The sequence below is a fragment of the Fusarium keratoplasticum genome, chromosome 2, assembly GCF_025433545.1.
Source record: "Fusarium keratoplasticum isolate Fu6.1 chromosome 2, whole genome shotgun sequence".
In the NCBI taxonomy this organism is placed as follows: domain Eukaryota; kingdom Fungi; phylum Ascomycota; class Sordariomycetes; order Hypocreales; family Nectriaceae; genus Fusarium; species Fusarium keratoplasticum.
Window position 1 is genome coordinate 3,238,627 of NC_070530.1, and position 27,749 is coordinate 3,266,375.

A 27,749-nucleotide genomic window follows, 5' to 3' on the forward strand; every position below is an offset into this window, starting at 1 on the left:
ATATCTAGCTTTGAAATTCATGTTAAAATCCTTCTATACGTGTTCCAATGTGCTTTTCGTTGGCAACCTCGACCAAATGCATGCCCACGACGAGATCCATGAGTCCAAGGCCGACGCTCTTGTAGATTACAGTTCCGTCTCGCAACCATCGCACGAGATGGTCTTCCTTCTTTCCCTTTTCGTTATCCAAAGAGCTGTTGGAACCTTTTCGGAAGTGGAATATGGAACCAGACTTGCGAGGATCCGAGCCTACTGAACCTGTAGGACTAGACGGGGCATCGCTTCCAAAGACTGTGGAAATTGAAGACCTGCTATGATCGAACCTGTCATCCGAGGCAAGTGATGTCTGGCTGCTGATGGGGTCGTCGGATTCTTCTAGGGCTTGACGATGAAGCATGACGAGTTCTCCAAGCCTGAATGTGTCAGAATAGCTATGAATTCGAGAGATGACTTACTCAACCAGCTGATGAGGCCCAATTTTAGCTGCAATAATCTCGCCCGCTTCCTTGAGGACACCTTTGATGTTGTCGACCACAATCACACCACCCTCAGGCGCGTGCTTGTGATAGTGTCGGTGAGGTTTATCATACTGCTTTACAGCCAGCTGAAGAAGATCATCGGGCAATTCCCTCATCTCAGGCGTATAACTTCCAACAGCAATTATCAGTCGCCCTTTTTTCCGTCCTTCGTGAGATGTCAGAATAGATGCATCGAATAGGTCCTCTTGCGACGAAGTGCAGCAGTAGATGACATCCGCATCCCGTATCTGCTCCTTCAGCAGGCGATTGTACTCGTGGAACGCGGGGATCAAGAGTCCAAACTTGACGTCAGTCCAACCCTCCCTTTCCTTGATCTCGGGTGGGATGCGGGCGAATTTCTTCAAAAGACTGGTGGCGTTCTCAGACCAGCGGCGGTTGATGATGTGAACGTGCTTAATGGTGTTGCCTCGCATCATGAGAGCCAGTCTGATATGCCAGTACGCCTGTAGACCGCTTCCGAAGACAGTCAGGGTCTTGACATGGCCACGACGAGCCAGGAGACAGGTTGATGCGAGAGCTGTGCGGAAAGCAGTTAGGGCGCTGGCATGAACAATGCCCAGCGGTGAACCATCTGGCCTAAACAAGTTGACAACTCCAGTGGGAGTAATAGGTTTAGAATCAGCCTCCTGAGAAGCCTCTGCGGTGGTCAAGGAGATGACTGGCCCTAGTCAGTATTGTTCGACCCTGAAGAGTAAACTCACCTTTACAGCCCATGCCACATGGAGCGCAAGAGGGCATGTACAACGTCTTGGCTTGAGTTTCGGGGTGAGTAGTTGAGATCCGATTCGGTTGCTGGTAAGCGGCCTCGAGAGCTGGAACGCCAGTTGAGAATTCGTGGAGCGATGAAGCCAGAACATGGCGGAACTCTTCAAGCTCGTCCACGGTGAGGCCTTCCAGGATGGAATTGACCTGGTCGTCGGAAAGAATGGTATAAGTCATCTTCTGCAGAGTGACCTCGAGCACCTGCAGGCTAGTACTTTGCTCCAAGCTTAAGCACTAAGCAACGACTTCTCTTCGTCGGTGGTGGGTGGTGTTGAGGATGATGTAATGGGCACATCCTCGCGGGGATACGGATCTCCACTTGAGCACATGGGTGCGATATCGCTTAGGCTGCGCATCTTGAGCTCGATAGGGCTGGAGGGCATACAGAACATGGATTGAATATACTTCAGGTATACGGAGTAGATGATAGATTGATAAATACTATAAGTGTAAGTGTAATGTCTTTAATCGTAACCTAGATACTTGGCGGTTGCTAGGTCACGCAATCACATGCCGATCCGTGGAGCTGACTTTGTCTCAAATGCATGATTGGAATTGCTTCAGACAAAGGCAGCAACATTAACCACAGCAGTGCCACCTTTGATGGGCCACAATCGAATGCCAAGCATCTCGAGACCCTCGTGTAGGGTATCCTCTTGGCCCGTCAGCGTGAGGCTTGGCTCAGTGCCGCGATGCCGCGTAATTCTCTACGTACATCACTTGTTGAAGAATTCGCTGCCTTGAAATACGGCAAAAATACGACGAATGCTAACCGAATAAGAGATTCAATCAAAGATGAGATTCGAGTCCTATAAATCCAGGGTCGCGACAGTGATTAACCGTCATCACTACTGTCTCAACAACCTCGCCGACAGGGCCTCAACCCGGCAAGTCCCCTCCAAGTCCCCTACAATCAACGCCCGCTAGGCCAATCAGAGCCCTCCCGCCGCCGCCAGCAACGGGTGGTCGCCCCGTAACCTCCACCTGCTTCTATTGACAGCCAAGCCTGCGCCGCCTCAAAATTGGAGCAGGAGCAGCTCCTTGCGAAAAGGCTACGTGCATCTTTACATCCAACCTACAACTTGCAACATCACATCACCACACACATCGCAACGCTCGCTTCATCCGCGCACACACGAATACTCGATCGGAATCGCTCTATCGATACATCGGATTGTTCCCTCCTCGACCGCGCCCTTTATCGTGTGCGCTTCATCGCCTCTACATCCCCGAATACGAGATCGACGTAAGCTGTCAAGATGACGCTCAAGGAGGAGTTTCAGACGCGCAACTTTAGTATGTGGCTCTATCGTGATGCTCGAGACATGCAGATGCTAACCTGAGTGCAGGCATTTACGGACAATGGTAAGCTTGATGCTGCGACGATCTACACCGAACGACACTGACAATCCAGGATTGGCATCTTGTCCATGATCATCTGCTTGGCAGTAGGAATCGCCAACATCTTTTCATTCAACCCCGTCCGCATCATCTTTTGCGCACTCGCAATGTACGTCGACCGGCCCTTTCCACAATCACCACTAACATCTCAGTGCGTCGGCTTTCGTTATCCTATTCATCGAGGTTCCCCTGCTCCTCCGAATCTGCCCAACCTCGGGCAAGTTTGACGAAGCTATCCGCAAGATCTCGACCAACTACATGCGCGCCGGAGCCTACGGTGTCATGTCCACCCTGCAGTTTGTCAGCAACGTTTCGGGCGCCAGCAGTCTGATTGCCGCCGCCGTCTTTTTGCTCATCGCTGCCCTCTGCTATCTCCTTGCCGGTATCAAGGGTCAGGCTTTTGTCGGCAGCAAGACCCTCGGAGGCGCCGGCGTTGCGCAGATGATTGTGTAATGCTGCTCCAGACCGAAACGCGACGGCAGCGATTGAGGGAGACGAGACTGCGGCAATGTATCCGCGTTGGTTATGGGTGATGGTACTCAATGATTTACGGTTACTCCGGTGACCTGTATACCCGGCTGGAATTCGGCGTCTGGGATGAGGAACGGTTACGCTTGTAGTGTTTTGAGGGTTGGTGCTTGTTCGAGTTTAGATGTAAATTGATTCACGTTCATGGAATGCAAAAGGAATGCAGACGTTGCGAGCTAGAGTGCTCAGCGGCAGTTGTACAATGGACCAACGATTGACACATTTGATAGACCAATTCCCTCTGGGTCACATGCAGCTTGCCCAAATAGTCAATGGCGGCGTTAAGCTATTCGGACAAAGGACAACTATCGGATAGTAACTCGTGATGTGCAGAACTCGCAAGCCTGCCACTAGAGGTTAGGTTGATGCTATTGAAAGTGGAGAAGCGGGCAGCATCGAGACAGCTCCAGACGGGACTCGGTACAAGGAGGTTACCGGATGGAGGCCTACTGGCCTGGTCGTGGCGTTGCCAACCTGCAGGCTGCTCTTGATGGAAGAGGGGGTCTGCTGAGAGAAGCTGGGCATGGAATGTCGGATTACATTTTGCTATTACGATTATCTCTACAGGGTAACGAGCCGGGCCGGTCGACCCCTCGGTCAACTGCCTCGGTCAACAGGAGCTTTGGGGGATGGCGTCATGATGGGACTTGAGATGGATGTCTGGCATCACGGTGAGGGCGGGCAGCGGGACGGGATGTGATTCGACTGGAGAATTTGAAAGCGTCAGGGGAACAGAGTTTTTTTGCGAGGCACGGCCAGCAACCGGTCGAGGTGGTGTATGGGTTTATGGGTCCGGAATGGTTCGAGACTGGGAGTCACAATTCGAATCTGATCAATGCTTGTCTTCTGCTGGAAGCTGAAAGCCTGCCGGTCAGACGACAACCGTTCCGTTCACCGCATCGTCCAGTAGGACGCCGTCGAGTAAGCGTCATTCCCTCAAACTCCCATGGACGAGCATCAGTCGAGCTAGTTGCGCGGCTCGATCGGTGGGGATACCTGCAGGACTCCGCCCATGATGGACATGGACATCCGGGATGCACTGTATGATGGAAGGTGATGTATGGTCGGTCGTCTGGAGCAGGACAGGGACAGGGGAATTGCTTGTCAAAACACTTCAGGTTTGAAGACTTTTGCTTGATCAAGACCGTTTCCGTTGATTCATGCGGGGTGACGCACTGTGTGGTCTCAGTTGTTGGGCAACATTGATTAGAGGAGAGACATTTTCGACTGAAAACAACGTGATAACAACGAAAGCAGTCGGTTCGTATTAAGCAGGTACTGATAGTCCACTTGAAATCGGCAAAGTATTTGGTCAAAAGGTTCTCATCCCAACATCCAGCGCTCACAGTGCGATTACCATGACCTTACTTGGCGCCATTCATCCCTGTTTTCACCCTTTCCAGTGACGACAACCAAGGTCACCAGCTTAGTGGCACAAGCCGTCACCTGGACGCTCAGCTTCTGTTGAGAGACCAGGATATAAGTAATTGGCCAGGAACGTGTTGGATCTCGTCTTCCTTTGTCCATTGAACCCCTTCCCTTATCCTACGGTCTACCCCAGGATCCATAACGCACCTCAACTCTCACCTCCACTCCAGTCCAATCGGTAAGTCCTCACCTGCGGTGTGCGGGCGCATGCAAGTGGGCGCTGCGCCATGTTCCTGTCATGGTCCCTATCTTTATAGCGCCGTGAACCGTGGATCCGATGACCACGATAAGCTCGCGGCCAAGCCAGTGGAATGGCTGAAGCTCAAATACCCGTCTTTCCCTGTCGAGTGAATTGGTTTTTCTGACTCAATTGGCTCCCGCAGTGAACCTTGTGCTGATTGCCCAGCTCTGACCCATCGTTGGTCCTTCCGTCAGCTTATACCTCTTCCGCCTCGCTCGCTTGAGCTTCTTCACATCGACATGACTGCTGCAGCCATGCAAACACCCGCCATCCCGCCCCGTCCTGTCAAGGACAAGGACGATCTATCGCCTCCCAAGATTCCTCCCCGTCCTAGCAAGCGTTTCGACCGCTCGATATCCCCCAACCCCGACCGCTTCGCCCCGTCACCGTTCAACGAGGGCATCCCCCAAAAGAGCCCCAAGACTCTCCGCTTCAGCCCCAACGACAATGCCCAGGAGCAGGACCCCATTGACCGCTCCGGCAGCGTCCCCATGCCATCTATCGGTCAGGAGGGTCTCGAGTACAGCACCATTGCCAACGAGCTCAAGGCAGAAGAGGAGGAGACTGGTGAGAAGCCCCAAGCTGCTTCACCTGAACAAACCCGCACCGTCGCCAAAGACCTGAAGCTCCATGCCCCCAAGCCGTCGCTTCCTGCCCACAGCGCCAAGCAGCGCGTCCAGGCTGTCACCCGCACCGACTCTGACAAGGCCGCCTCTTTCGGCATTGGCCGTCCTACCTCTCGCGACGGTGTTAAGAAGAAGGCCAGCACAAGCTTTTCAGCTAGCGAAGGTCGCCCTGAGATCGAGGATGAGCAAGGCATCCCCGAGATTGGCCAGCGCGTGCCCATGAACCCCCATCTCGGCGATGTCCAGGCTCCTTCTCCCGCTCCTGGTTCTGATGAGCCCAAGAAGCACCACCACCGCAAGCACAGCTCCCGTGGTGGACCTCCTGGCAGTTACGGTCTTCACGGTCACGGAGTTGCGCCCCAGGACAAGCTCGACAAGGAATACTACGACAAGCATCCTGATGCGCTGAAGAGGGAGCATCAGACACCTCTGCATGATCGCCAGAACGACTATGCCCTCAGCAGCAACGACCTGAACAAGCTCGTCAGGGACACGCGGAGTCGTGGATCTGGTCTCGGTAAGTTTGACACTGCTTGGTAAAACTTGACTAACAAGTTCAGCCTCCGAGTACCAATCTACTCCCACCGAGGAGGTCGGCTTCCAGGCCAGTGAAGAGTATGCTTCTCGTCTGTCTCCTCGTCCCGCTTCTGGAGCTCCTGCAGACAAGATTCAGCCTCTCTCGTTCAAGTCGGAGATTACTGGTCCCGACGGTGAGAGCACTGTTCATGTTGATGATCCCAAGCACCCCGAATACCGCTCTTACGGTGATGAGGAGGCTGCTGTCGATGATGAGGATCACGAGTACACTGCACCTATCCTTGCTTCTGACGAAGTTGAAAAGGAGGGCAGCTTCCACCAGCAGCCTGCTGTCCACCCCCCTCCTGAACGTCGAGGTAGCGCCAGTGAGATCGAGGAACCCACCAGCCGACCCTTGAGCCGATCAAGTAGGCCCAAGAGCCGACCTACCAGTATCTACAAGAACAACGACCAAGAGTTTGTGCCTTCTCCTCTGGATGATGTCAAGGAGTACGAACCTCTTTTCCCCGAAGAAGCCAAGGAGCCAGAAAAGCCAGCGTCCGAGAAGCCGTCCGAGAAGGCCCGGCATTTCTTCCCCAGCAAGGACGTCTGGGAGGATGCTCCAAGCAGTGTACATTATACTGCCGAGGTCTCAACACCAGACGAGCAAGCTGAGGCACAAAAGTCCGTGGACCGCCCCAAGACACCTGCTCACATCTTTGCCCAGAAGCAAGAGGAGCTTGCGGAGCAAGAGAGTGCTACCGACGTTCCCAAAGCCCAGGAAAAGCCCATCTGGACGGAATCAAAAGAGTCCGACTCGTTCCTCAGCGCTAAGAAGAGACCTTCCGCCGGTCGGCGATTCCCTAGCCGAGATGTATGGGAAGATGTTCCAGAGAGTCAGCTGTATGAGGCTACCGTCTCTGAAACGCCAGAGGAAAAGCCTGAGATTTTAGAGGAAAAGAAGCCCGAGATTCCAGCCCGACCCAAAAAGACAGAGGACCGCCCGGCTGTTCCTGATCGACCCAAGCCCAAGAAGACCCCGAGCGACGAAGGAAAGCCAAAGCCACCTGTATCCGACAAGCCAAAGCCTCAGATTCCTCCTCGCCCGGATGTCAAGTCAAAGCCCCCAGTGCCTAGCAGACCTGTCGGCAACAAGATTGCTGCTCTGCAGGCAGGTTTTATGAGTGACCTGAACAAGCGTCTTGCAATTGGACCTCAAGCTCCCAAGAAGGAAGAGGCCAAGCCTCAGGAGGACGTCACCGAGGAGAAGGAAAAAGCCCCGCTTTCGGATGCCCGGAAGGGCCGCGCTCGGGGCCCACAACGGCGAGCTCCGGCCCGAAGCCCCGCTGCGCCGGTCAAAACTACGGGTCCGTCCTTGACATTTTCGATTCCCCAGACACTTTGGTCAATTGATCCAGAGGGTTCTCTGTCCGTGTCTGGCGATTCACTGGTGCCCGAGACGCCTGAGGTTGAGCCTGAGGTCAAGCCTGAAGCTGAGCCTGAAGCTGAGCCTGAAGCTGAGCCAGAGGTCAAACCGGAGGAGGTCAAGTCGGATGAGGTTAAGCCAGAGGTCAAGGCTCCAGAGCCTGTAGAACAGCCTGCAGAAGTCGAACCTGAAGTGATTCAGGCTGAGACTGAGACTACAAAGCCAGAGCCTGAACCGGAGGTTGAGGCTGAGTCTGCAGAGCCCGTTCCTCAGGAGCCCGCCGTGGAACCTCAGCCTGCAGCTGAATCCAAGGAGCCTGAACCTCAGCCCGAAGCGCCCAAAGAGATCAAGCCTGAAGAGGACAAGCCTGCAGAGGAAAAGACGCTCGTCGCCAACACAGCTGGTGAGAGTATTCTAGAGACGACGGTTGAAAAGAAGGATGGTGCAGTTGACCCAGTTGAGGTCGCTGACCAAGTGAAGCAGTAATAGAGGACGCCAGACCCGTACAATACATTCATTTATGGAGTAATCCAATGATTGGTAATATACAATAGCAAGTACAATACAAATCGTTACCTACGTCCCCACTTATCTTCATCGACGCCTCTTCTCTCCCTCTCGACAAGCTTGTCAAACTCTTGTTGGGCTTGTTCTTTAGCCAGGGACTTTTCCTCGTCCGAACTGCTGAACGAGTAGCTGTCACTAGAATTTGTAGAGCTTCCCCAACTCTGCGGCTCTGATTTTGGTGCCCAGCCACGAGGTTCCTGTTGAGTCTGAGGCTGCTGAGACTGCTGTCGAATGCGATCCCATGCTGACCCAGAGACGGAGCTGACGGGCTGATTTCGAGCGGAGGAGGCAACGGGCGAGGCATCATCATCATCGAGGACATCCCAATCATGATCATCAGACTGGCTCTCCTGTGTCTGCTGTGTAGGGACTTGTGTTCTGTTCCAGGGAATGTTGTAGCGAGGCTGGTCTGAGCGATCGGTATCTTCGTTGCCCCACGAACCCTCTTCCTTTGGTGTATTGTTCTTGAAAGGCACCCTTGCCGAAGTAGGATTGGCCATGACCTGCTCGACTCGCTTGCTTGCATCCTTGGTGAACTGCTCTAGCCTTGAATCCTGCGCCATGGCGCTCTCGACTCGGATAAAGTTGACAGTGCGGAAGACGGGCTCAACCATGAGCATCGTGACGGCGGCATATGCTGTAAATCGCAGTGTGTGCCATGTGAATCGTGGGTATCGACCGCGGATCTTTTTGTTGGTAAAGATGCTCGTCGCCTCGTTGGGGTTGAATCGACCGCCTAGCTTGGGCTTGTAAAATGGGAATTGCCAGGTGTGGCGGCCTCGGTAGGTCATGTATGCGGCGAGTCCGACGGTGATGTACTTGGCGGCGGCATTGTTGTGGATGTTGTTGAGGGTGTACTCGGCGATTGCTTTAACCTCTTGGTCCTCGAGCTCTCGCCCGAGAGTCGACGCAAATCCGGAAACTCTAGAGGTCGCGACGAGGAGGTTCCAATCGCGCTTGTACCCGATGAGCGAGACGTAGAAGGGAGGGGAGTATTCATGGAACAGTCGGTTGATCTGGTCTTGCACCCTCGGTTGGTACTGGTCGCGCTGAGCTAGAGCTTGCTGGCGCCATTCCTCCATCGAGTGCTTGTAAGCCTCGCGGGTCGGGCCACTGGGGGCATTCATGGTTGCTCAATTGACGAATTCAATTGAAACGTGAAGTTGAACCGGATATCGGATGACGACTCGATGAATGGTGACGCAGGTGGGGGATGGACCTGCAGCTTTATCGATAAGGCACGTGACCTGGCATCAAAGCAGGCGCGTATCGCGACGCGCTTCAACCATTAAACATAGCGCGTCTCCCTTTGACATCCCACCTCAATTGCTGGGATGTTCAAGTTTTGCAGTCATGCCTCTGCAAAAGTCGTATTCTGATCAAGTCGGCCGGATTAAGGTATGATGATGAGTGCGTTTCCGTGCTCCACTAACTGTCTACAGCGCTCGCCATGGCAACGATCGAGAAGCAACCCTGTTCAGACACCAAAGCCACGAGCACCAGTATCCGAGGTTACCAAGAACAAGCTCAACAAGTTTCAATATCATCCCAAACCCGACGACGAGGGAACCAAGGAATCTGCACCCCAAGTGCAAGAAACACCTGCAACTCACCTGACCTGGAGAGATCTGCTTGGACCTACAGGTACCGAAGATGAGAACAACACTTCGCCAAACGACCGACTGCTCTGGGATAGCAGGCCGGATAATCTCTACCTTTCCGCCTTGTCTCCCATGATGTCTAGGAAGGGACGAAAACGTGCTAGAAGTTCATCTCCAGTCTCGTCGCCCGCCCCTGAAAAGACCCCTTCCGTCAACGTCAAGAAGTTGGCACAAGCCTTGAAGTCACCGCACGCAGATCCGACGCTTGAGCTTTGGGACCGATACTCTTTAAACTCCGAGAACGCCCCTGGACTCACCAATCCCACATTAGCACAGTTGATGGTTTCTTCATCGCCAAGACCAAAACCGAACGAAGCCAACCTCCGACGAGCAATAAGTTGTGGCCTAAACTGGCCAAAAAGGAGAAGAGTGGAGAGATCGACATCAGGAAGTCTCAACAGTGAGAAAGAGATGGAGGCCAAGTCTTCCTTGGTGACTGCTCTGCTCGATACGGTGACTAGTAGCATCAACGGGAACGATCAGTCTCCTTCTCCCAAAAAGAGGCGGATATGTGCCACTAGCACTGGCTCTCCGCGACCTAAGTCACCGGCTTCTGATTACGGCGATGATGATTTTGACGATTTTGACGACGATACCATAATGCAGCTCGAAGCGAGCATCAACGCGACCCAACTGGATCACAAGGAAGAGCCTGAGCTCCCAGCCCAACCATTGGAGAGGAAACTGGACGAACCGGAGGCAGAAAAACCGGCAGACACCCCAGACACCCCAGACAAGCTTGACGAGTTTGATGACTTGGACGATGACATCTTTGACGACGCTGAAGACCTCCTTACCTCTGTGGAACAGGCCCAAACCATTACCCCGGTGGACCCCGACCCAGATGACGAGTTTGGTGACCCCTTTGGCGGCGACTTTGACTTTGAGGCCGTGGAACTCGCAGCAACCCAAGCAGTTAACTGCCCGGACGTACGTCGAAGAACCTAGGAGGACCGCACATGCTAAGAACTGTAGAGACGGAAAAAGACAATTCAGCGATACCTGGTGACGAATGTGTTGGAAGGAGAATACATGGAAGGGCATGCCCGACCGGAAAAGGTGAGTTTTGTCTTGAATTGTGGGATGTAGCTGACCTTTTAGATCCTTCTTATCCAAGCAGACAACTCCAAAGAGATGAGGACTCTCCATCTCAGGGGTTCGTGGTATGACACGCCAGCTCATCCACAGGCTTACGTCCACGTTATTGGCAACTTTACACCAAGAGGGCAATGCATCATTGATGATGCCCATAACCTCCTTATTCTACACCCCGATCAGCTTATATCGGCAACCGTGGTGGCTGACTCTTTTGGTTGCATGCGTCGTGCTGTGCTTCAAGACCGAGTCAAAGCCACAAGTCCCCCAACGCCGCCACTTATCTATGGAACCATGCTTCACGAGATATTTCAAGAGGCACTCTTGGCCAACAGATGGGATCTCCCATTCTTGTGCTCGGTTATTGATCGAATCACGGACAAGCATGTCGAGGACCTCTATACCATCAAGGTTGGTCTGGCATCAGCCAGAGAGCATCTTCAGTCAAAGATGAACGAGCTTAGTTATTGGGCTGGTGCTTTTGTCTCCTCCCAGCCAACAGAGGATGCTGTCATCGAGGATCGAAACGGAAAAAAGGCCAACATGGCTGTCACCAAGTTGCTGGATGTCGAAGAGCACGTCTGGTCACCAATGTACGGACTCAAAGGCAATATTGACGCGACAGTCGAAGTTGCAATGCAAGACGGCAAAGATTTCAAGACTTTGACCGTCCCATTTGAAGTCAAAACTGGCAAACACGCAAACAGCAACCACATGGCACAGACTGCCCTTTATACACTTTTACTATCAGACCGGTACGACATTGAGATCGCCTACGGTATTCTTTACTACATGGAGACGTCGAAAACGATGCGCATCCCTGCTATCCGACATGAACTTCGACACATGATTATGCAACGCAACCAGCTAGCATGCTACGTCCGAGAGAGAAGCGTTCAATTACCCCCGATGCTCAAGAGCAAGCACATGTGTGGAAAGTGCTACGCCAAGACATCGTGTTTCATCTATCACCGACTAGCAGACGACGGCGATGGGGAGTCAAGTGGGATGAATGAAAAGTTTGATGAACTAGTCAAGCACCTCACTCCAGACCACAAGGAATTCTTTGTCAAGTGGGAGAATCTTCTCACCAAGGAGGAAAAGGAGGGCCAGAAAACAAAACGAGAACTCTGGACAATGACAAGCGCTGAGCGAGAAAAGAAGTCGCGGTGCTTTGGCGATGTCATTATTGAAGAGGGCTCAGCGTCTGTTGATACAGACAACCCAAAGATTAACCGCTTCCACTACACTTTTGTGAAGCAGAACCACCCCGCAGGTTTCTCATTCCTCGAATCGGAGCTGACGGTTGGAGAGCCAATTGTGGTTTCTGACGAAGAGGGACACTTTGCGCTGGCCATTGGCTACGTCACGGCAGTCAAGAGACGAAGAATCAGCGTGGCGGTTGATCGAAGGCTACACAATGCACGAATTCGACAACCAGGTTTCGATGAGAACGATAACCAGACCTTTGCTAGCATCATGGAGGTTGCCCACGAGGGAGCTACCCAGGATGAGACTCATGGCAAGATCAAGGAGCCGCCAATCCGATACCGACTGGACCAAGATGAGTTTAGCAACGGAATGGCGACTGTCCGGAATAACCTGGTTCAGATGATGGCCGACGATGTCTTTGGGTCGAGACAGATCCGACGACTTATTGTTGACCTCCAAGCCCCACGATTCAAGAGTGTTCCAACACAGTATACCATATCAGACCGAGACAGCCTCAACGTTGACCAGCACCGGGCCATCGAAAAGGTCATGAGCGCTCAAGACTATGCTCTCGTTCTGGGAATGCCGGGAACTGGCAAGACAACAACCATTGCCCACATCATCCGCGCTCTGACGTCTCAGGGGAAGAGTGTCCTCCTCACTTCGCACACTCACACGGCTGTCGACAATATCCTGCTCAAGCTCAAAGGAGACAAGATACCTATCCTCCGCCTCGGAGCCCCTGCCAAGGTGCATCCCGAAGTCCAAGAGTTTGCCATCCTTGCAGGGCAGCCTATGAAGACGTTTGACGAAATCAAGGATGCCTGGCACGGTACACCAATTGTCGGGACGACGTGTCTTGGTATCAACCATCCCATCTTTCACGAGCGTACTTTTGACTACTGCATCGTGGACGAGGCATCTCAAATCACCCTGCCAATTTGTGCTGGGCCTATCCGGATGGCTCGCACATTTGTCCTCGTGGGCGATCACAACCAGCTTCCTCCAGTTGTGAGAAACGAAGAAGCGCGCGAAGGAGGTCTCGATGTCAGTCTGTTCAAGCTTCTCTCAGACACCCATCCGCAGTCGGTTGTCAACCTGGAACACCAATACCGCATGTGCGAGGATATTATGACTCTCAGCAACACTCTTATCTACAATGGCAAGCTCCGATGTGGCACGGAGAAGCTTCGCAAAAGAAAGCTCGACATTCCCAGAATGGACGCTCTCAAGCAGCGACACTATGATGCATCAACCTTTCACGCCGCCACTCCTCGATCGTTTTGCGCTGCACCAGGCCGATGCTGGCTATATGACCTCCTCGAGAGCGAAGCTCGCGTGCGATTCATCAACACCGACACTATTTTGCCACAGGTCCGCGAGGAGGCTCAAGGCAACCGTATTGTCAACTCGGCTGAGGTCCGCATCGTTTCTCAACTGGTCGACAGTCTTTTGACAGTAGGAGTTCCGGAGTCCGAGATCGGTGTCATGACACATTACCGAGCGCAGCTATTCCTGCTCAAAGAAAAGCTCAAAGGGTATGCCGGAGTCGAGATGCACACGACAGACCGCTTCCAGGGACGAGACAAGGAGGTGATCGTTTTGAGTCTGGTGCGAAGCAACGAGGCCTGCAACATTGGCGACCTGTTGAAGGATTGGAGGAGAATCAACGTTGCCTTTACCCGCGCAAAGACGAAGCTCCTCGTGATTGGAAGCAAGACGACGCTCAAAGGCAGCGGCAGCGAGAATATGCTCAGCAGATTCATCTCGCTGATGGAGGATCGAAACTGGATTTATGACATGCCCCCTGACGGACTCGAGAACCACTATTTTGAGGACATGGGCACACAACTCACGACACACAGCCCACAAAAGAAGACGCCCAGAAAGGGCAAGGAGAATCGGAGGCCATCACCCAGAAAGGCCAGGATCAGCGATAAGGCGTTATTAAAGGGGAAACTGATTACGAGGGACATCTTGAATGAAATGACCAACGGCGCATATAGTTAGGCGATGAGCAAGCATCAAACATTGGATTAGGTTTCGACAAGGTCGGCGTTCCAGGTCCTTTGAAAACTACTGCTGTTAACATGAATCAATCAACTAAAAGAACAATTACTTCCTAATCCATGTGTTAGTAGCATATCTAGCTGAATGGTTGAACTTCGAGTCTTTGCTAATGACAATTCTAACTACTATCAAAGTCCATGGCTCTGCCCCCTTCTTCCTCCACAATGCGGACTTGCAGACACTTCTCCTCAGAAGGGTGATGAGGGCAGCCGGTCTCAGGCAGAGGCTTTGCCACGAACGACCCTTTGGCCACAAGCGTTCTGAGGCATCTCCAGTTGGATGGCTGAGCGTTGTTGTGAAATCCGAGGAGACGCTTGTACAGCGATCCGTCGTCTAGAACGTCCCAAAGACGGGGGACCAACTCATTCGAATTCATGGAACAGAATCTCGCGACGAAGAATAAGTCGAGCGCCTCGGTGGCGTCTTTCATCGTCCGGTACCAAAACGTTGGGCCTTTATCAGCCTCTCTTCTGGCGCGCTTACGCCTCGCGTCCTGACGTTGAGCGGATCTCAAGACTCTAAGGGATTCTTTGTCGTTCTCATGCTCCTTGCTCTTCTCCTCAAGAGTTTTGGCCTGCTGCTGGAGCTGCTCCTCTGTCGTTCGTAGGCGAGCCTCAAGCGTGGCTTTCTCACCCTCCAGACCAGCGATGCGACCTCTGAGTTCCGTGAGGGTGTTGTCTGCCGATGTCAAAGCTGCACGGGTCTCTTCGTGTCGTCCCCGCTCTTCCTCAAGAGACTTGGTGACAGAGTCAAGCTGAGAGTAGTTGTCTGCTGCGGTGTCGTGAGTGTGATGCAATGCCCTGGTTAAATCGTCCTCCTGGCTCTGTCGACGGAGTAGGGTCCCAACAACCTCGGACTGCCCCAGCCGTTGCGGTGATAGAGTATTGAGGGAATCATCGAGGAACTTGATCGCTTCGATAGACTTTTTCAAAGTATCTTGTGTGGCAATGGTGTCTTGCTTCTCCTTGTTCAACTCCTCACTGCGTCGAGCGTACTTGGTGTCCAGGTCTGCTTCTTTCTTGGTGATTCTGTTGGTGGACCGTTTCTCGTATTGCGCGTCGACCTTTTCCTTCTTGTCCTGGATTGTTTGTCGATTCTGCTCCTTCATAAGCTTTTCTTTTTCGTCAAGTAGCTTCTCACACTTCTCGTTGGCCTGCTGCTCGACCTGGCGTTTGAAGTTGGCATGGTTCTCCTTTGCCTTCTCCTGAGTCTCGAGAAACTTCTTTTCCTTCTCTCGTAGTGTCGCCTGCTGACTGGTGATTTCCGCTCTATCCTTGATGACCTTGGCTTGATCTTCGATAACTCTCGTCCGGACTTGGGCAATCTTCGCCTGGTCTTCGGTGATTTTCGCTCGGTCGTTCTTGATCTGGTCCAGGTCTTGGTTGAGCTTTGCTTGGGCCTCCCTGAGACTCTCTTCACGCGCTTCGAGATCCTGTTGGTCACCCAGGAGTTTCTGCTGAGTGGCGGTCGTTTTCTCAAGTTCGGCGTTCAGTTTGATCTGTGTTTCTTGGAGCAACTCTTTCTGTTCTCGAACGAGCTCTTCCTTTTTGTCTGAAAGAAGTGTGATCGTCTCATCACAGATAGTTTGGATTCGCTGTATCAAGGCCATGATGACAGGTCTATCGCCCTCCTCCACAGCCCTAAGCAAAACGCCTTGGTGGACAAGATACCTCCGTGCGACATAGTCGAAAGTCTCCATGCTGGAGTGAAGGGATGTGGTTGCGGTTGCGGTTGCGGCTGGGGGTTAGTTGGTATGGAAAAGAAAGGAATAGCTGGAAGGAAGAGAAGAGATTATTGTTTTATCTAGTGATCGAAGTATGATTCACGCCGCCCAACGGAATTCAATGCCAAAATCCAAACAGCTGGCCGCCAGCTGCCTAACACCGACGTGGAATAAGTCTGTCTGTCACTTGGCTATAGGCAGGACTGCAGACAAACACATGGGTACCTATCTTAAAGAACCATATGCATACCTATCTACTTGATACACAAGTCTTTATTCCATGTCAAGCAACTCCAATGGCCCACGTCTCGCTCCGCGAGGTATACCTCTGAGATTCAGCATCAAAACCCGTAACATTAGGCACCAATCCAAGGGGAGAGCATATTTGTCTAAGATGTGAAGAGGTTTTGATAGGTATTGGGATTATTATTAGTAAATACTTGAGCATATATGTCTAAGACGTAAATCGATTTTACTCGTAATGTACAGGAGCCCATCAGGTTTACAAGTCTTCACATCAACTACCCATTATTCAACAAGTTCAGCGCTCCACGTGCTTTCAAAGCTACTGTTGTTAGCATGAATCAATCAACAAGAACATCGACGTACTTTTTCTCTCCGACAATGAGCTTGGTAAACCTTTCGAGCTCCTCCAGCTGAGCAACGCAGCCTGTCAGACTCTCGTTGTACGAGTAGCTGTAAATATCACTCCACGTCTTCTGCCGTTCAAGCTCGCGATACTCGGGACTCTCGGCCATTTCTCGTGCAACCTCGGCGCTTTTGTGGAGGAGCTTCTTTCTAGCAGCCGCAGCACTGGGGAGATAACGCTGTGGCAACATGAGCTGAGATTTGCTGACTGCAGGGACGCTAACTTACAGGAACTTTGCGTTGTGATTTCAGAGCACCAGCGAGAATGTACAGGTTGCCGAGGATGGCAGCAACGGCGTCTCGTCGGTAACTGAGGAGCTTTTCGGCGGCCACGGGGTTGTCTCGGATATAGTTTGGGTTGTAGAATAGAGCTGACTGACGAACAGCAATGAGATACTCAAAGAAGCGCTCACAAGACGCAGCCAGACACGAATACGGGATCGGATCGAAGGGGGCACGCAGGCGGAGTTCATGACGGGTCATGACGAGGAGTTGCCGGATCCTCACAAAGCCCTCGCGCATTCGACTCTCGAGCATTTCAGATCGTGTGATAACCTCCGGAGTTGGGTCTTTGCCCTCATCAAAGTAGACGTAATTCGCCACGACATCTGACAATTAGCAGAGTTGGTATGAGGAGAATATGCACACTTACTTCGGTACATGACGCTCATGAAGAAGAGCATTGACGAGAGAGCAGATCGGAGTTCATGTCGAGCCACGAATGGCCAAAGGAACCAATTGACCACAATAGGAGTGGTTGTTCCGACAAAAAATACCAGACCTTTGTGTACTCCTTGGAGTGCTGCTGATGATACGCCTGGATGGTCTCGCAAGCTGAGAGAAATGACCGTAAACGAGAGACATCCGACAAGACCGGATCGCTGTCATTGTTAGTCAGGTCAATCAAAGCAAGGTGTATCGGCATACCGGATGGGAACTCTGAGTGAAGCGATACATCATGGGAATCATGTATATAGCAGCAAACACTGCTACCACATATGGATTCCCGTTGCCGGCTGCATGGGCCGCACCACTCCACGCTGCTCCGAGAATTGCGGCAAAGGCACGAGTGAAAAGGTCCTGAACGTTTCCTCCAACGCGGGGGTGAATCATGATCCAACCCATGCACACAGCCCACCAAGCTTCGTATCGATTCCACCATGATCCGTTGCTCAACCACGCAGGAAGGGCCAATGCCGAAGTGAGAATGGCCACCTTGAGCGCATATCTGCTCTCGAACCCTTGAAGGCGATGCAGGACTGTCCAAATTCTGTATCCAAGTTTGTCTCTCCTCGACGCTGGCTGTCCCCGAATGCTGGGTTCCTCTGGTCCGGTAACCGCTTCATAACTCTGACGATGCTCCTTACCCACCTTAGCAGACTCGAGAAGTTGCGCAATCTCTGCAAACGTTGCCTGGTACATACCGGCAGTGACACCGCCGCGATCATGTCGAACCTGGGCATTCGTTCTGTATATGGCCTTCCAAGGGGGATATGTTGGGAGGTTGAGTCTCTTGCGGTTGGAGTGGAGGTGCATCTCATGAACCTTGTTCATGAGATTGACAATGGTTGCTGCCGCTTCACGGACGTGTCTCGCAAAGACGAAAAGCTCTACTGCTTGACTATCGTATGACTCGGTGGTGTCGCTAGCGAGGAGGCTTGACTCGGCCGCGTCGAAAGCTACGAGAGCGTTGTTGAATCGCGCCTGAACCGGTATGAGGTCTGAGGAGGCGTCTTGAGGTGGACCAAAATGCTTTCTCCATCCAGACAGATCCATCAAAGCTGCATGAGATCTTTGCATGCTCTCTGACATGCAGGCGAGGACTTCTCGTGTAGGAGCAGAGAGAGTTCGGGCAACCTTTCGACCCGCGTCAATCGACTCGTCGTCTGAATCGGGGCCGCCGACAATAATCTCGGGAGTCGTCCAGTCCTCAAATAAGTCTGTATCCGTGTCCATGGAAAGAAGGGCTCGTACAACGCCCTGCACCAAGTTCCGCAACTCTCGTACGTCCACTGGACGGAATCGTGTAATGGTTATGTCGATCCTCATGTCTCGATACGCAAGAGACATGTCCATGAAGGTTTTGGCTAGTCTTCGCCTGAGTCTTGTGTTTCTCGGACGTGGAATGATGAGGGATTCCTGAACTGTTAGCTTGGATACGAGGTCTGAGATATGCAAGCATACCTGCATCGTCCTGAACGACTTGTCAAGAGCAGCGGCCAAAGGACGATTCCCAGCGTCAGGGAATATGAGGCAGTTAACAGCCATGGCGATTGCTTGTCCCAAAAGCCAGGGAATGGCATAGCTTCGGAACTTGGGCCACTTGATATCTAGACTGCTAGTCTCGGCGAGAGTCGTAAAGGTAACAGCTATTCCAGCGCAAAGGACAGCTTGATAGAAGCGAATAAAAAATGTACGGATGTACGCAATGCTCGCCATGAAAAGGGCAAGAAACAGAGTCAAAATGCCACCATATCCAACTTTAGCAGCAAGAGTTGAAGTGGACAGCAAAAGACCAATGATGCCCCATGCCAGCCCACAAGCCGTCCCAACAATGGTTAAAATAGCACCGTCCACTTGAGATCCAAATGTGCGTGCTGGATGATTGAGGATGACGGATATAGCCATGATGTAGTCATATCGGCCAAGCCAGTTAGACACTGTGGGCACCAGACATAGGATATAAGCCAGAAAGAAAGCGAGAAAAGATTTGAGTAGCCTGATTCCGGATCTCGTAGTTGTGACCTTTCGAACCACAGATCGAAGCTCATGGAGTTGTCGAGGAAAAAAGGCTTTGGGCGATAAAGGGTGACTCTTTTCGAATTCCTTGGGTAAGATTGCTTTGTCCTCAATTTCTTCCGGCGTCAGAGGCTCCGGTGTCAAGAAAAGGGCATCAAAGAAGCCATCTCGCATCTCGGAGACGCCATACGTCTCCATGTTAATTCGGTCATCGGAAATGATTTGATCAATCTGCATGATGCTGACGACTGAACTTCGTCTGGAGTCAAACGAAGGTCGGAGACAGACCCCACTTGGGTCTAGATTGGCGTCGGAATACTCCGTCATGGTGTTTAGCTTGTCTCGTAAATGACTGCGACGCTATTGATGGAGGTTCTGTTGACACTCCAGTATTGTTGCCGATACCTAGATGGCGTATTGTCAATGTATTGATTGTCGTGGATGTTGGCTTGATAATCGAGGCTATTGACGTCTCGTCTTGAATCCGTTGTCGATTGCCTAGTCGATTCCCCAGCTGGCCTGCTGCTGTCCTTTCCATCGGTCGCGATTTGATGTCGACTGCTTGTTAGCATGTAGACGAAGAAAACAATGAGCAAACTGCGAGATGTCAAGCAGGATCATTCTTAGGCATTTGAATGATGTGACATGTGTGGCCCACCTTGGGCGCAAAGGACGTGCACTGCCAAGCCGCAGAGCAGGAATGGAGCATTGGGATTACACGACAAGATGGGATTTAGTGATTGATTGATGAATGCTGATGATTGATGGGTAGATGGGAGATGGTTAGAATTGATACAATTGATGTGATAGTTGTAGTGTATAGTAGACAACTGATGCCTTCCTCCAATAATGACGAACGCTTGCTCCGTAACCAGATGCCAAATGTAATCATGAAGAAGTGCAATAACATGCAAATAATCGAATTCTAAACGGACAATTGATGATGAATGAACTAGACGTGGTTGGTGACCTTGGGGTCCTGCAGTGGGAATCCATCCCGTCTTCAAACCGTCGCGGCAGGTACCGGTACGTACTCTTGGCAACCACGTGACTAGCTCCCGATCTACCGGCAACCTCAATTCAACCATCTCCATCCTTCAACATTGATCACAACCCCGCCGTCCATCGCCGATTGACCCTCGACGATACAATGGCAATCATCCGCGCCGCCGTCGCGCCCCTCCGCGCAGCCCGCGCCGTTCGATACCCCCGACAGCCCTCCCGGGGCTTCTCCGTTACCGCCCGACGACGAGGAGGTGGTGGCGAGCACCAATTCGAACCTCCCACCGGATGGCTCTGGGGTGTCAAGCCCGGCGAGAAGGCTGAGCCCGAGGGCTGGGAGTGGCCCATGTACATTTTCCTCGGAAGCCTCGTCGCTACAGGCGTCGCCCTCGCCTTCAAACCCGACACGACGTGAGTGATTTGCCACGGCCAATTGCTGTACGCCGGGAATACTGACGATTGATGATGGACAGCGTTTCTACCTGGGCACTCGAGGAGGCACGGAGGAGATTAGAGCAGGAGGGTATCCTGCCCGACCCAGCCAAGAAGGACTAGATGTACATTACGGTGCGCGGATTCAACCGCAACAACAATTCAACGCATTATCTACGCTACAACATAGCTCCATTCGTGCTCCTCGTCACCGTACTGAATTCCCTCAATCCACTCCTTCATCTTGAGGGCAATCTCACCAGATTCCTCAGTCTCGGAAAGTCCGCAGTTGACCAGCTCGCCCTTCCAGGAGATGGATCGCACGGGGCTGACAATGGCAGCAGTGCCAGCGCCAAACGCCTCGAGCAATCGGCCCTCCTTGGAAGCCTCGGCGAGCTCCTTCATTGTGTACTTGCGCTCGCTAACCTTCCAGCCCTCAGGAACCAGACGTTCACGCGCAAGCGCGAGCACAGAGTCTCGAGTGACACCCTCAAGGATGGTACCGTCGAGGGGAGCTGTCACAAGCTCCTTTTGACCAGTCTCCTTGTTCTTAAGAGCGACAAACATGTTCATGGTGCCGACCTCGGTGACGTATTCCTCTTCGCCAAAGAGCCAAAGATTTTGCTGGAAACCACGGCTAGCAGCTTGAAGCTGGGGCAGAATGCATGGCGCATAGTTGGCACCAAGCTTCTTGTCACCGACACCACCGGGCCAAGCTCGAACAGCGTAGTCGGTGGCCTCTAGTGACACAGCCTTGAAGCCAGTAGGATAGTAAGGGCCAACAGGCGATGCAATCACATACAGAAGAGCGGAGCCAGGGGCACCGACTCCAAGTGTTTTTTGGGTTCCAATCATTGTAGGTCGGAGGTAGAGAGAGTAACCTCGCTTATCAGGAATGAAGCGAGAGTCGAGCTGAGCAAACTTCGAGATGAGCTCAATGAAGCTCTTGGGCTCAAAGGTGGGGAGCGCAATACGAGCGGCCGACTTGTTCAATCGGGCCATGTTCTTGTCGGGTCGGAACAATCGGACCTTGCCATTCTTGTCCTTGTAGGCCTTCATGCCCTCGAAGCATTCAAAGGCATAGTGGAAGACGCAAGTCGCAGGGTCGAGGGAGAGGTTCTGGTAGGGAGTGATTTTGGGGTCCAACCATCCATCTTCTTGAGTCCATTCGATCGCGAGCATGTGGTCTGATGGTCAGCTTGGTCTTGAAAAAGTAGGAGGGACTTACCAGTAAACTCCCGGCCAAAGACAAGAGTCTCAGGCTTGCTCAGACTCTTGGGGTGGGAGGTCTTGGTGACGGAGAGTCGCGAAGGATCAAGACCCAAGGGCTTTGCGGTAGAGGCAGCCTCTGCCTTGATGCTAAAGCGAGCGCATCGCAAGCTAGAGCGAGGCAATGAGCTCCTCAGAGTGGAGCGAAGAAGTGGTCTCAAGCTCATGGTTGCGGTGGTGGTGATGAGCAAAGAGCTGGGGCTCGACCGATAATTAAGTACCTAGATCGGAGGTGTATCGGAGGATTGCAAATTGCCCTTCGCGATAGGGTACTTCTAGGGACGCCGTCTCCAGGCGTTTGCAGCCGCGTTGGGCCGCCAGCCAGGTATCCCCAGGTTCCTAGATAGCCGCAGCCGCAGCCGCAGGAAGGAAACGTGGGTGGGACCTGAACGCGCCCTAGGAAGCGCCTTACCTCATCAGGCTTATCGTTTATCGGGCATGGTAGGTCCCTTCGATACTTGTCCTCACGTCATGCATAGGTCGCGACGCATCGCATCGCAACGACAACAACATGTTCTCCTCGGCGTTCAAGTCCATCTCGGCCACGAACATCACCGGAAACTACACCATCTCTTCGAATCCGACTTCGACGGCTGGTCCCTGGAAGATTTACGATGCAAAGAAAAAGTCGACCGGCAAGTCGTACAGCGTCTTTGTCTTTGACAAAAAGTCCCTAGACAGCCATGGCAGCTCGTTGGGTCGCTCCGGAGCGGCCTCATTCAAAAAGACGGTAGAGGAGGTTGTCGAGCGGTTGCGAAAAGAGGCGTCGAGTCTGGCCAAGCTCAGACATCCCAGTATCTTGGAGTTGGTGGAGCCTGTCGAAGACACAAGAGGAGGTGGCTTGCAATTTGTCACCGAAGCCGTGACAGCATCATTGTCGAGCGTGCTACACGAAAAGGACGAGCAAGAACGAGTTGGACCTGGTGGAAGATCAAGTCGATTTGTGACTGAGGACTCGGATGGAGTAAAGCGACGGAGGGAGCTCGAGATTGACGAGTTGGAGATTCAAAAAGGACTCCTCCAAATCAGCAAGGCACTGGAGTTTCTGCACGAAAATGCCGGCCTCGTCCACGGCAACCTCACACCGGATGCCGTCCTTATCAACGCCAAAGTATGTAGATACCCAGCCTTTGGTGACTTGACTAACAATCGCAGTCTGACTGGAAGATAAGCGGCCTCGCTTTTTGCAGCCCCCCTGATGGCTCCGACAAGCCGACATCGATCCAAGGAATTAGTCTGTACGAGGTCTTGAACATGGATCCCCGATTACCGAAGGCCGTCCAGCTCAACCTCGACTATACCTCGCCCGATTTCGTCGTCGACAGCAACCTCAACTCTTCAGCTGACATGTTTTCTCTTGGACTCTTGTCGGTCGCCCTCTACAACTCTCCTCATGCTTCTCCCCTCGAATGCCACGGCAGCTTGTCCACATACAAGCGACTGTTTTCGTCGTCTTCGAGTGTCCCGTCCGTCACAAACAACTACCTCTCATCTCGGCCCCTCCCCCGAGAACTCTCTCACGATGTCCTTCCTCGACTCATCACGAGACGGCCCGCTCAGAGAATGACTGCACGAGAATTCCAGCAGAGCGAGTATTTCGACAATGTCCTTGTCTCTACAATCCGTTTCCTTGATTCGTTCCCCGCCAAGACTGCCAACGAAAAGGCTCAGTTCATGCGGGGTCTCAACAAGGTCCTGCCCTCGTTTCCCAAGTCGGTCATGGAAAAGAAGATTCTTCCGGCCTTGATTGAGGAACTCAAGGACCGGGAGCTTCTCTCACTCATCCTTCAAAACGTGTTCAAAATCCTAGACTTGCTTCCGTCTGCTAGACGTGCTTTTGGAGAAAAGGTCCGGCCATCGCTGAGGGATATCTTCGTCATCAACGCCAAGCAGCAAGAAAAGGACCCAGCCAGAGATGCAGGACTAATGGTTGTCCTCGAAAACATTTCCTCCATCTCCAGCAACTGCTCCGGAAAAGAGTTTAAAGATGGTGAGTAACCTGCCTACTCATCTGAACCAGCTGACAATTTAGATATGCTCCCTGTCATCTTGGCGGCCATTGAATGCCCGACTCATTCGATTGTCGACGCGGCCCTGCGAAGCCTACCGGTTGTCTTGCCAGTTCTCGATTTCAGCACCATTAAGAACGAACTCTTTCCCGTGATAGCAACTGTCTTTAGCAAGACAAACAGTCTCGCCATCAAGGTCCGAGGTCTTCGAGCATTTGTCATTCTCTGTGGTGGCGCAAACGGTGAAGATGACGGTCTCAATGGGGTGAGCAAGACTTCATCGTCCAGTGCCCTCGACAAGTACACAATGCAGGAAAAGATTGTGCCCCTGATCAAGGCTATCAAGACAAAAGAGCCGGCAGTCATGGTGGCAGCCTTGGACGTGCTCCGGATTGTTGGAGGCGTTGCTGACGCCGACTTTGTCGCCATGGACCTTTTGCCGATCCTCTGGAGCATGAGTCTTGGGCCTCTTCTGAACCTGAAGCAATTCCAGTCGTTCATGGAGCTCATTAAGAGTCTGTCACGGCAAGTCGAGGATGAGCAGACACGCAAGCTGCAAGAACTGGGCGGAACAACCACGACGCCCAGCGAAGATTTCATGGCCTTTGGTGGTGTCACAGGCACAACCTTTGAGCCCACGTCTGAGAATGACTTTGAGGCTCTCGTCAAGGGACGTCCATCCACCACCAGTGCCCCTGAAGAGAAGAAGCCCAGCACCCCTCAACCGCCAACATTTTCCTGGTCGACGCCTCCACCAACAAACAACCCGACAAAACCTCCGCAAAAGTCTTTCCGGACAGTGACTCCAGACCTTGGTCGCTTCGAGGCAATGACACCGTCGTCGACGCAGTATAGCCAGCCTCTGCAGCCTCAGCCATCGACCTTTTCTCCTCCTCCACAGTCGACATTTTCGGCACCTCCACAATCAACGTTTACTCCGCCGCCGTCAACCTTTACGCAGCCAACACAGCCCACACAGCCCATACAGCCTACTACCGGAGCCGTGAACTGGTCTGCTGCCAAGAACACCCTGTCGGCACCCATGAACTCGATGGCATTAAACTCAATGACGCCCATGCAGCCCTCCCGCAGTCCATCCTTCACTCTTCCTCCACCTCCTGGGAATGCTGCGCCCGCGCTCTCTCCACAGACCTGGAGTGCCCCCTCGAGTCAAAGCATGGGGTCGGGCCAGACAGGGCAAAAGTCGGGATTGGACAAGTATGAGAGTTTAATTTAGCGTAGTCGATAGATTTGAATAGACTTGGGGTCAGCGTTTGATTGACATGGATACCAGCATCCCTTTGTTTCATTTTTCAGCTTGCAGCTCTCGATTTGAATGAATATGATCATAAACAACCAGGGACAAAGACTACCGCCACACAAGGGTCCCCTCATGGAAAACAACTTGAGAAGAACGGTCAAGAGGAGTTGACGATTCACTCTCGAGAGTATTTAGCGTTCGCCTACTACCTCCGCTCGACTGAACAAACACTGGGGCTGGCGAGAAGAAGATTGCCCTTTCTGGGTACCACCGTGACCCCGAGGAAGGCCCGCTGCTCAGAATCATTCCTTACGTTGAGAATGAGTTAGATTGATTCATGTAAACTAAGCTCGTCTGTATCTATATACCCAAGCCCATCCAGTTCCTCGTCCTGGTCCTAGTTATCTTTTTACCTCCTGTCCCATTAGCACATCGCTAGAACAGCTTCGAGCCAGGCCTGAGGTTGCCGGCTTCCATGTCTCTGTTGGTGTACGAGTTGTGGAAGGGTTCGACCGATCTCTTGGGCCGTACAATCTAGTTGAATGAATAGTAGAGGTAGAGGTGGTCACATTCATAGTGAGCGCTACGGCATCGGGCTGCGACCATCAAGATGTAGTCGTGGTTGGCGTGATTGGGACATGACCAATGTTTGCATCAACAAGCCAAGGTTAAAACGCGTTTATCTCTGTTGGGTATTGCTTTTGATAGCGTGGCGGGGTTTGAACAAATGGCATGATCACACTATGTGACACACGGCGCGGGCAAGCGGATTGTTATCGCCACCGGACCGAGAAGGCTTCAGATGGGTCAGAGAAAGCCGAGAGAGTATCTGAGATTAAGGACGCAATTTTTTAATAAACAACCTATACGGCAATGTGGACGATGCCGACATTATTAGCAGCCTCTACATGTATCCATTCCATTCCATACCATTCCATACCCATTTCCATTAAGCAGTAAATCACAACGCCTCCCACGCCTTCATGCATCATTACTTTCGCTCTTCAAAGAAGTGGCGGCTCTTGAAGCCCGGCTCGGTGCGCACGTCAACCTTTTGCCCCTTGGGGATCATCTCGTGCTTGAAGGGCCAGTCGAGGCGGCGGCACAGCTCGGCGACGACGACGTCGCAGTCACCGAGGAGGTCAATGTCAAAGTTGATGTGCGAGACGGCCTGGCGGGACACGTAGATCTGGGGAATGTGGGCGGGGAGCCAGCTCACAATCTCAGACACGGGCGTCACCTTGAGAGAGGTGCCGATGACGATGACGAGGTCGACCTTGTCGCGGTCGTTTTCGGTGAGCCGTCGGGAAAACTCGTCAGGGAGGGCTTCACCGAAAAAGGTAATGTCTGGCTTCATGACGCCGGCTGAGGGTATGTCGTACTCGGACTCGTCTGAGCTCTCGTCGGCGCTCCATCTGCGACGCTTCTTGTCGGCGCCAGCAGAACGCTTGCGCTTCGGAGCGCCGCCAGTAGCGCGCAGGGTCTGAATGCAGCGTGGGCACCGGGGGATCTTGTCAGCCTTGATGTCGGGGAAGATGGTCTCGCCCTGGCACTGGTAGCCGCACTGGACGCAGCTGGCGGTTCCGAAGGAGCCGTGGCACTGGATGAGCTTGTCCTTGGGGACGCCGGCCTTGACCTCGAGGTTGTCAATGTTTTGAGAGTAGTTTGTCAGGAGCTTGCCGCGCTCGTTGAGCATGGCGATGAACTTGTGAGTCGGGGTGTATCGGTCAGTGCTGGGGAGGATGTCCTTGGCGACCGAGTAGAAGATGGTGGGGTCTTGGCGAAAGACGGAAATGTCAAAGACCTCTTGGGGATCGTTGAGGCCGAGATGCTCCAGCTTGGAGTAGAGACCGGTTCCCTTGGAACGAAAGTCGGGGATGCCCAGCGAGGTGGAGATGCCGGCGCCGGTGATGAGGACAATGTTGGAGCTCTTGTTGATGAGCTCGACGGCGTCCTCGACCGTGTTGTAGCGGGTGAGCTTGGCGCGCTTGGACAGCTCGCGTGTGATGGCGAGCGACAGCAGGCTAAAGTAGGCATCGTCAGGCTCGCCTTCGAGGAAAGCAGGAGCGCGGATGCCAAAGGCGCTGAGGAGCTTCCTGGCCGTGTAGCGACCAGCGTCGACGGTGCGCTGGCAGAAGACGGCGGGGCCATACTCTCGGAGCTCCCGACGAAGTCTGCTAGCCTCCTCGGGTGTGCACACTTGAGGGTCTGATGGTCAGTGAGGGAGGTTGTTGAGAGAAGGAGTAATCTTACCGTCGGTTGAAGGGGAATCGGTAGTCAACTCTTCAAAGACATCCTCGAATAGAGAATCAGTCTCCCAAGAGTCTCGCACGTCAGCGACACGTTCCTCCAGCTCAGCGAGGGCGACGTTGGCGGCGGCGTTCTTGATCTCATCCTCGGTCGGGTTATCGCCAAGCTTGTCAAAAGCGTTGGGTTGAGCCTTTCGCTTTGAGAGCGAGACGCCTTTGGCAGCACCTCGTTTGGTGTTCATGGTGGGTGAGAAGAGCGATGTGAGAAGTGAATGTGTTGAAGCGAAACTGCAGTGTCCGTGCAAGAAGAAACAGAACAGAAACAGGGTTCAGCGAGTGTTATCT

At 52.8% G+C, this 27,749-nt stretch overlaps 10 protein-coding genes across 10 annotated transcripts; 5 read left to right on the top strand and 5 right to left on the bottom strand.

The window, feature by feature from the left end:
* Positions 1–22: 22 nt before the first annotated feature.
* On the bottom strand, positions 23–1,478 carry NCS57_00290500 (uncharacterized protein; the record flags this gene model as incomplete). Its single annotated transcript, XM_053052923.1, has 3 exons — positions 23–413; positions 456–1,197; positions 1,241–1,478. 3 exons carry the CDS (start codon positions 1,476–1,478, stop codon positions 23–25), a joined length of 1,371 nt encoding a protein of 456 aa, XP_052918169.1.
* A 1,082-nt stretch (positions 1,479–2,560) lies between these two features.
* NCS57_00290600 (uncharacterized protein) lies at positions 2,561–3,155 on the top strand (the record flags this gene model as incomplete). The annotated part of the gene is made up of 4 exons (XM_053052924.1): positions 2,561–2,597; positions 2,651–2,666; positions 2,716–2,811; positions 2,855–3,155. 4 exons carry the CDS (start codon positions 2,561–2,563, stop codon positions 3,153–3,155), a joined length of 450 nt encoding a protein of 149 aa, XP_052918170.1.
* A 1,983-nt stretch (positions 3,156–5,138) lies between these two features.
* Positions 5,139–7,953, top strand: NCS57_00290700 (uncharacterized protein; the record flags this gene model as incomplete). The annotated part of the gene is made up of 2 exons (XM_053052925.1): positions 5,139–6,042; positions 6,086–7,953. The coding sequence occupies 2 exons, from the start codon at positions 5,139–5,141 to the stop codon at positions 7,951–7,953; spliced, it is 2,772 nt and encodes a 923-aa protein (XP_052918171.1).
* Positions 7,954–8,039: 86 nt separating this feature from the next.
* On the bottom strand, positions 8,040–9,161 carry NCS57_00290800 (uncharacterized protein; the record flags this gene model as incomplete). Its single annotated transcript, XM_053052926.1, has 1 exon — positions 8,040–9,161. One exon carries the CDS (start codon positions 9,159–9,161, stop codon positions 8,040–8,042), a length of 1,122 nt encoding a protein of 373 aa, XP_052918172.1.
* Positions 9,162–9,387: 226 nt separating this feature from the next.
* On the top strand, positions 9,388–14,012 carry NCS57_00290900 (DNA replication ATP-dependent helicase/nuclease; the record flags this gene model as incomplete). Its single annotated transcript, XM_053052927.1, has 4 exons — positions 9,388–9,432; positions 9,477–10,625; positions 10,671–10,754; positions 10,797–14,012. The coding sequence occupies 4 exons, from the start codon at positions 9,388–9,390 to the stop codon at positions 14,010–14,012; spliced, it is 4,494 nt and encodes a 1,497-aa protein (XP_052918173.1).
* A 2,311-nt stretch (positions 14,013–16,323) lies between these two features.
* NCS57_00291000 (ArAE-2-N domain-containing protein) lies at positions 16,324–19,509 on the bottom strand (the record flags this gene model as incomplete). Its single annotated transcript, XM_053052928.1, has 6 exons — positions 16,324–16,360; positions 16,405–16,622; positions 16,672–17,051; positions 17,096–17,324; positions 17,371–18,582; positions 18,628–19,509. The coding sequence occupies 6 exons, from the start codon at positions 19,507–19,509 to the stop codon at positions 16,324–16,326; spliced, it is 2,958 nt and encodes a 985-aa protein (XP_052918174.1).
* A 769-nt stretch (positions 19,510–20,278) lies between these two features.
* Positions 20,279–20,739, top strand: NCS57_00291100 (NADH dehydrogenase [ubiquinone] 1 beta subcomplex subunit 11, mitochondrial; the record flags this gene model as incomplete). Its single annotated transcript, XM_053052929.1, has 2 exons — positions 20,279–20,595; positions 20,658–20,739. Exons 1-2 carry the CDS (start codon positions 20,333–20,335, stop codon positions 20,737–20,739), a joined length of 345 nt encoding a protein of 114 aa, XP_052918175.1. The 5' UTR covers positions 20,279–20,332.
* Positions 20,740–20,790: 51 nt separating this feature from the next.
* On the bottom strand, positions 20,791–22,052 carry NCS57_00291200 (Branched-chain-amino-acid aminotransferase; the record flags this gene model as incomplete). The annotated part of the gene is made up of 2 exons (XM_053052930.1): positions 20,791–21,803; positions 21,845–22,052. The coding sequence occupies 2 exons, from the start codon at positions 22,050–22,052 to the stop codon at positions 20,791–20,793; spliced, it is 1,221 nt and encodes a 406-aa protein (XP_052918176.1).
* A 344-nt stretch (positions 22,053–22,396) lies between these two features.
* NCS57_00291300 (Protein kinase domain-containing protein) lies at positions 22,397–25,131 on the top strand (the record flags this gene model as incomplete). Its single annotated transcript, XM_053052931.1, has 3 exons — positions 22,397–22,996; positions 23,041–23,875; positions 23,918–25,131. The coding sequence occupies 3 exons, from the start codon at positions 22,397–22,399 to the stop codon at positions 25,129–25,131; spliced, it is 2,649 nt and encodes an 882-aa protein (XP_052918177.1).
* Positions 25,132–26,146: 1,015 nt separating this feature from the next.
* On the bottom strand, positions 26,147–27,646 carry NCS57_00291400 (uncharacterized protein; the record flags this gene model as incomplete). Its single annotated transcript, XM_053052932.1, has 2 exons — positions 26,147–27,363; positions 27,409–27,646. 2 exons carry the CDS (start codon positions 27,644–27,646, stop codon positions 26,147–26,149), a joined length of 1,455 nt encoding a protein of 484 aa, XP_052918178.1.
* Positions 27,647–27,749: the final 103 nt, after the last annotated feature.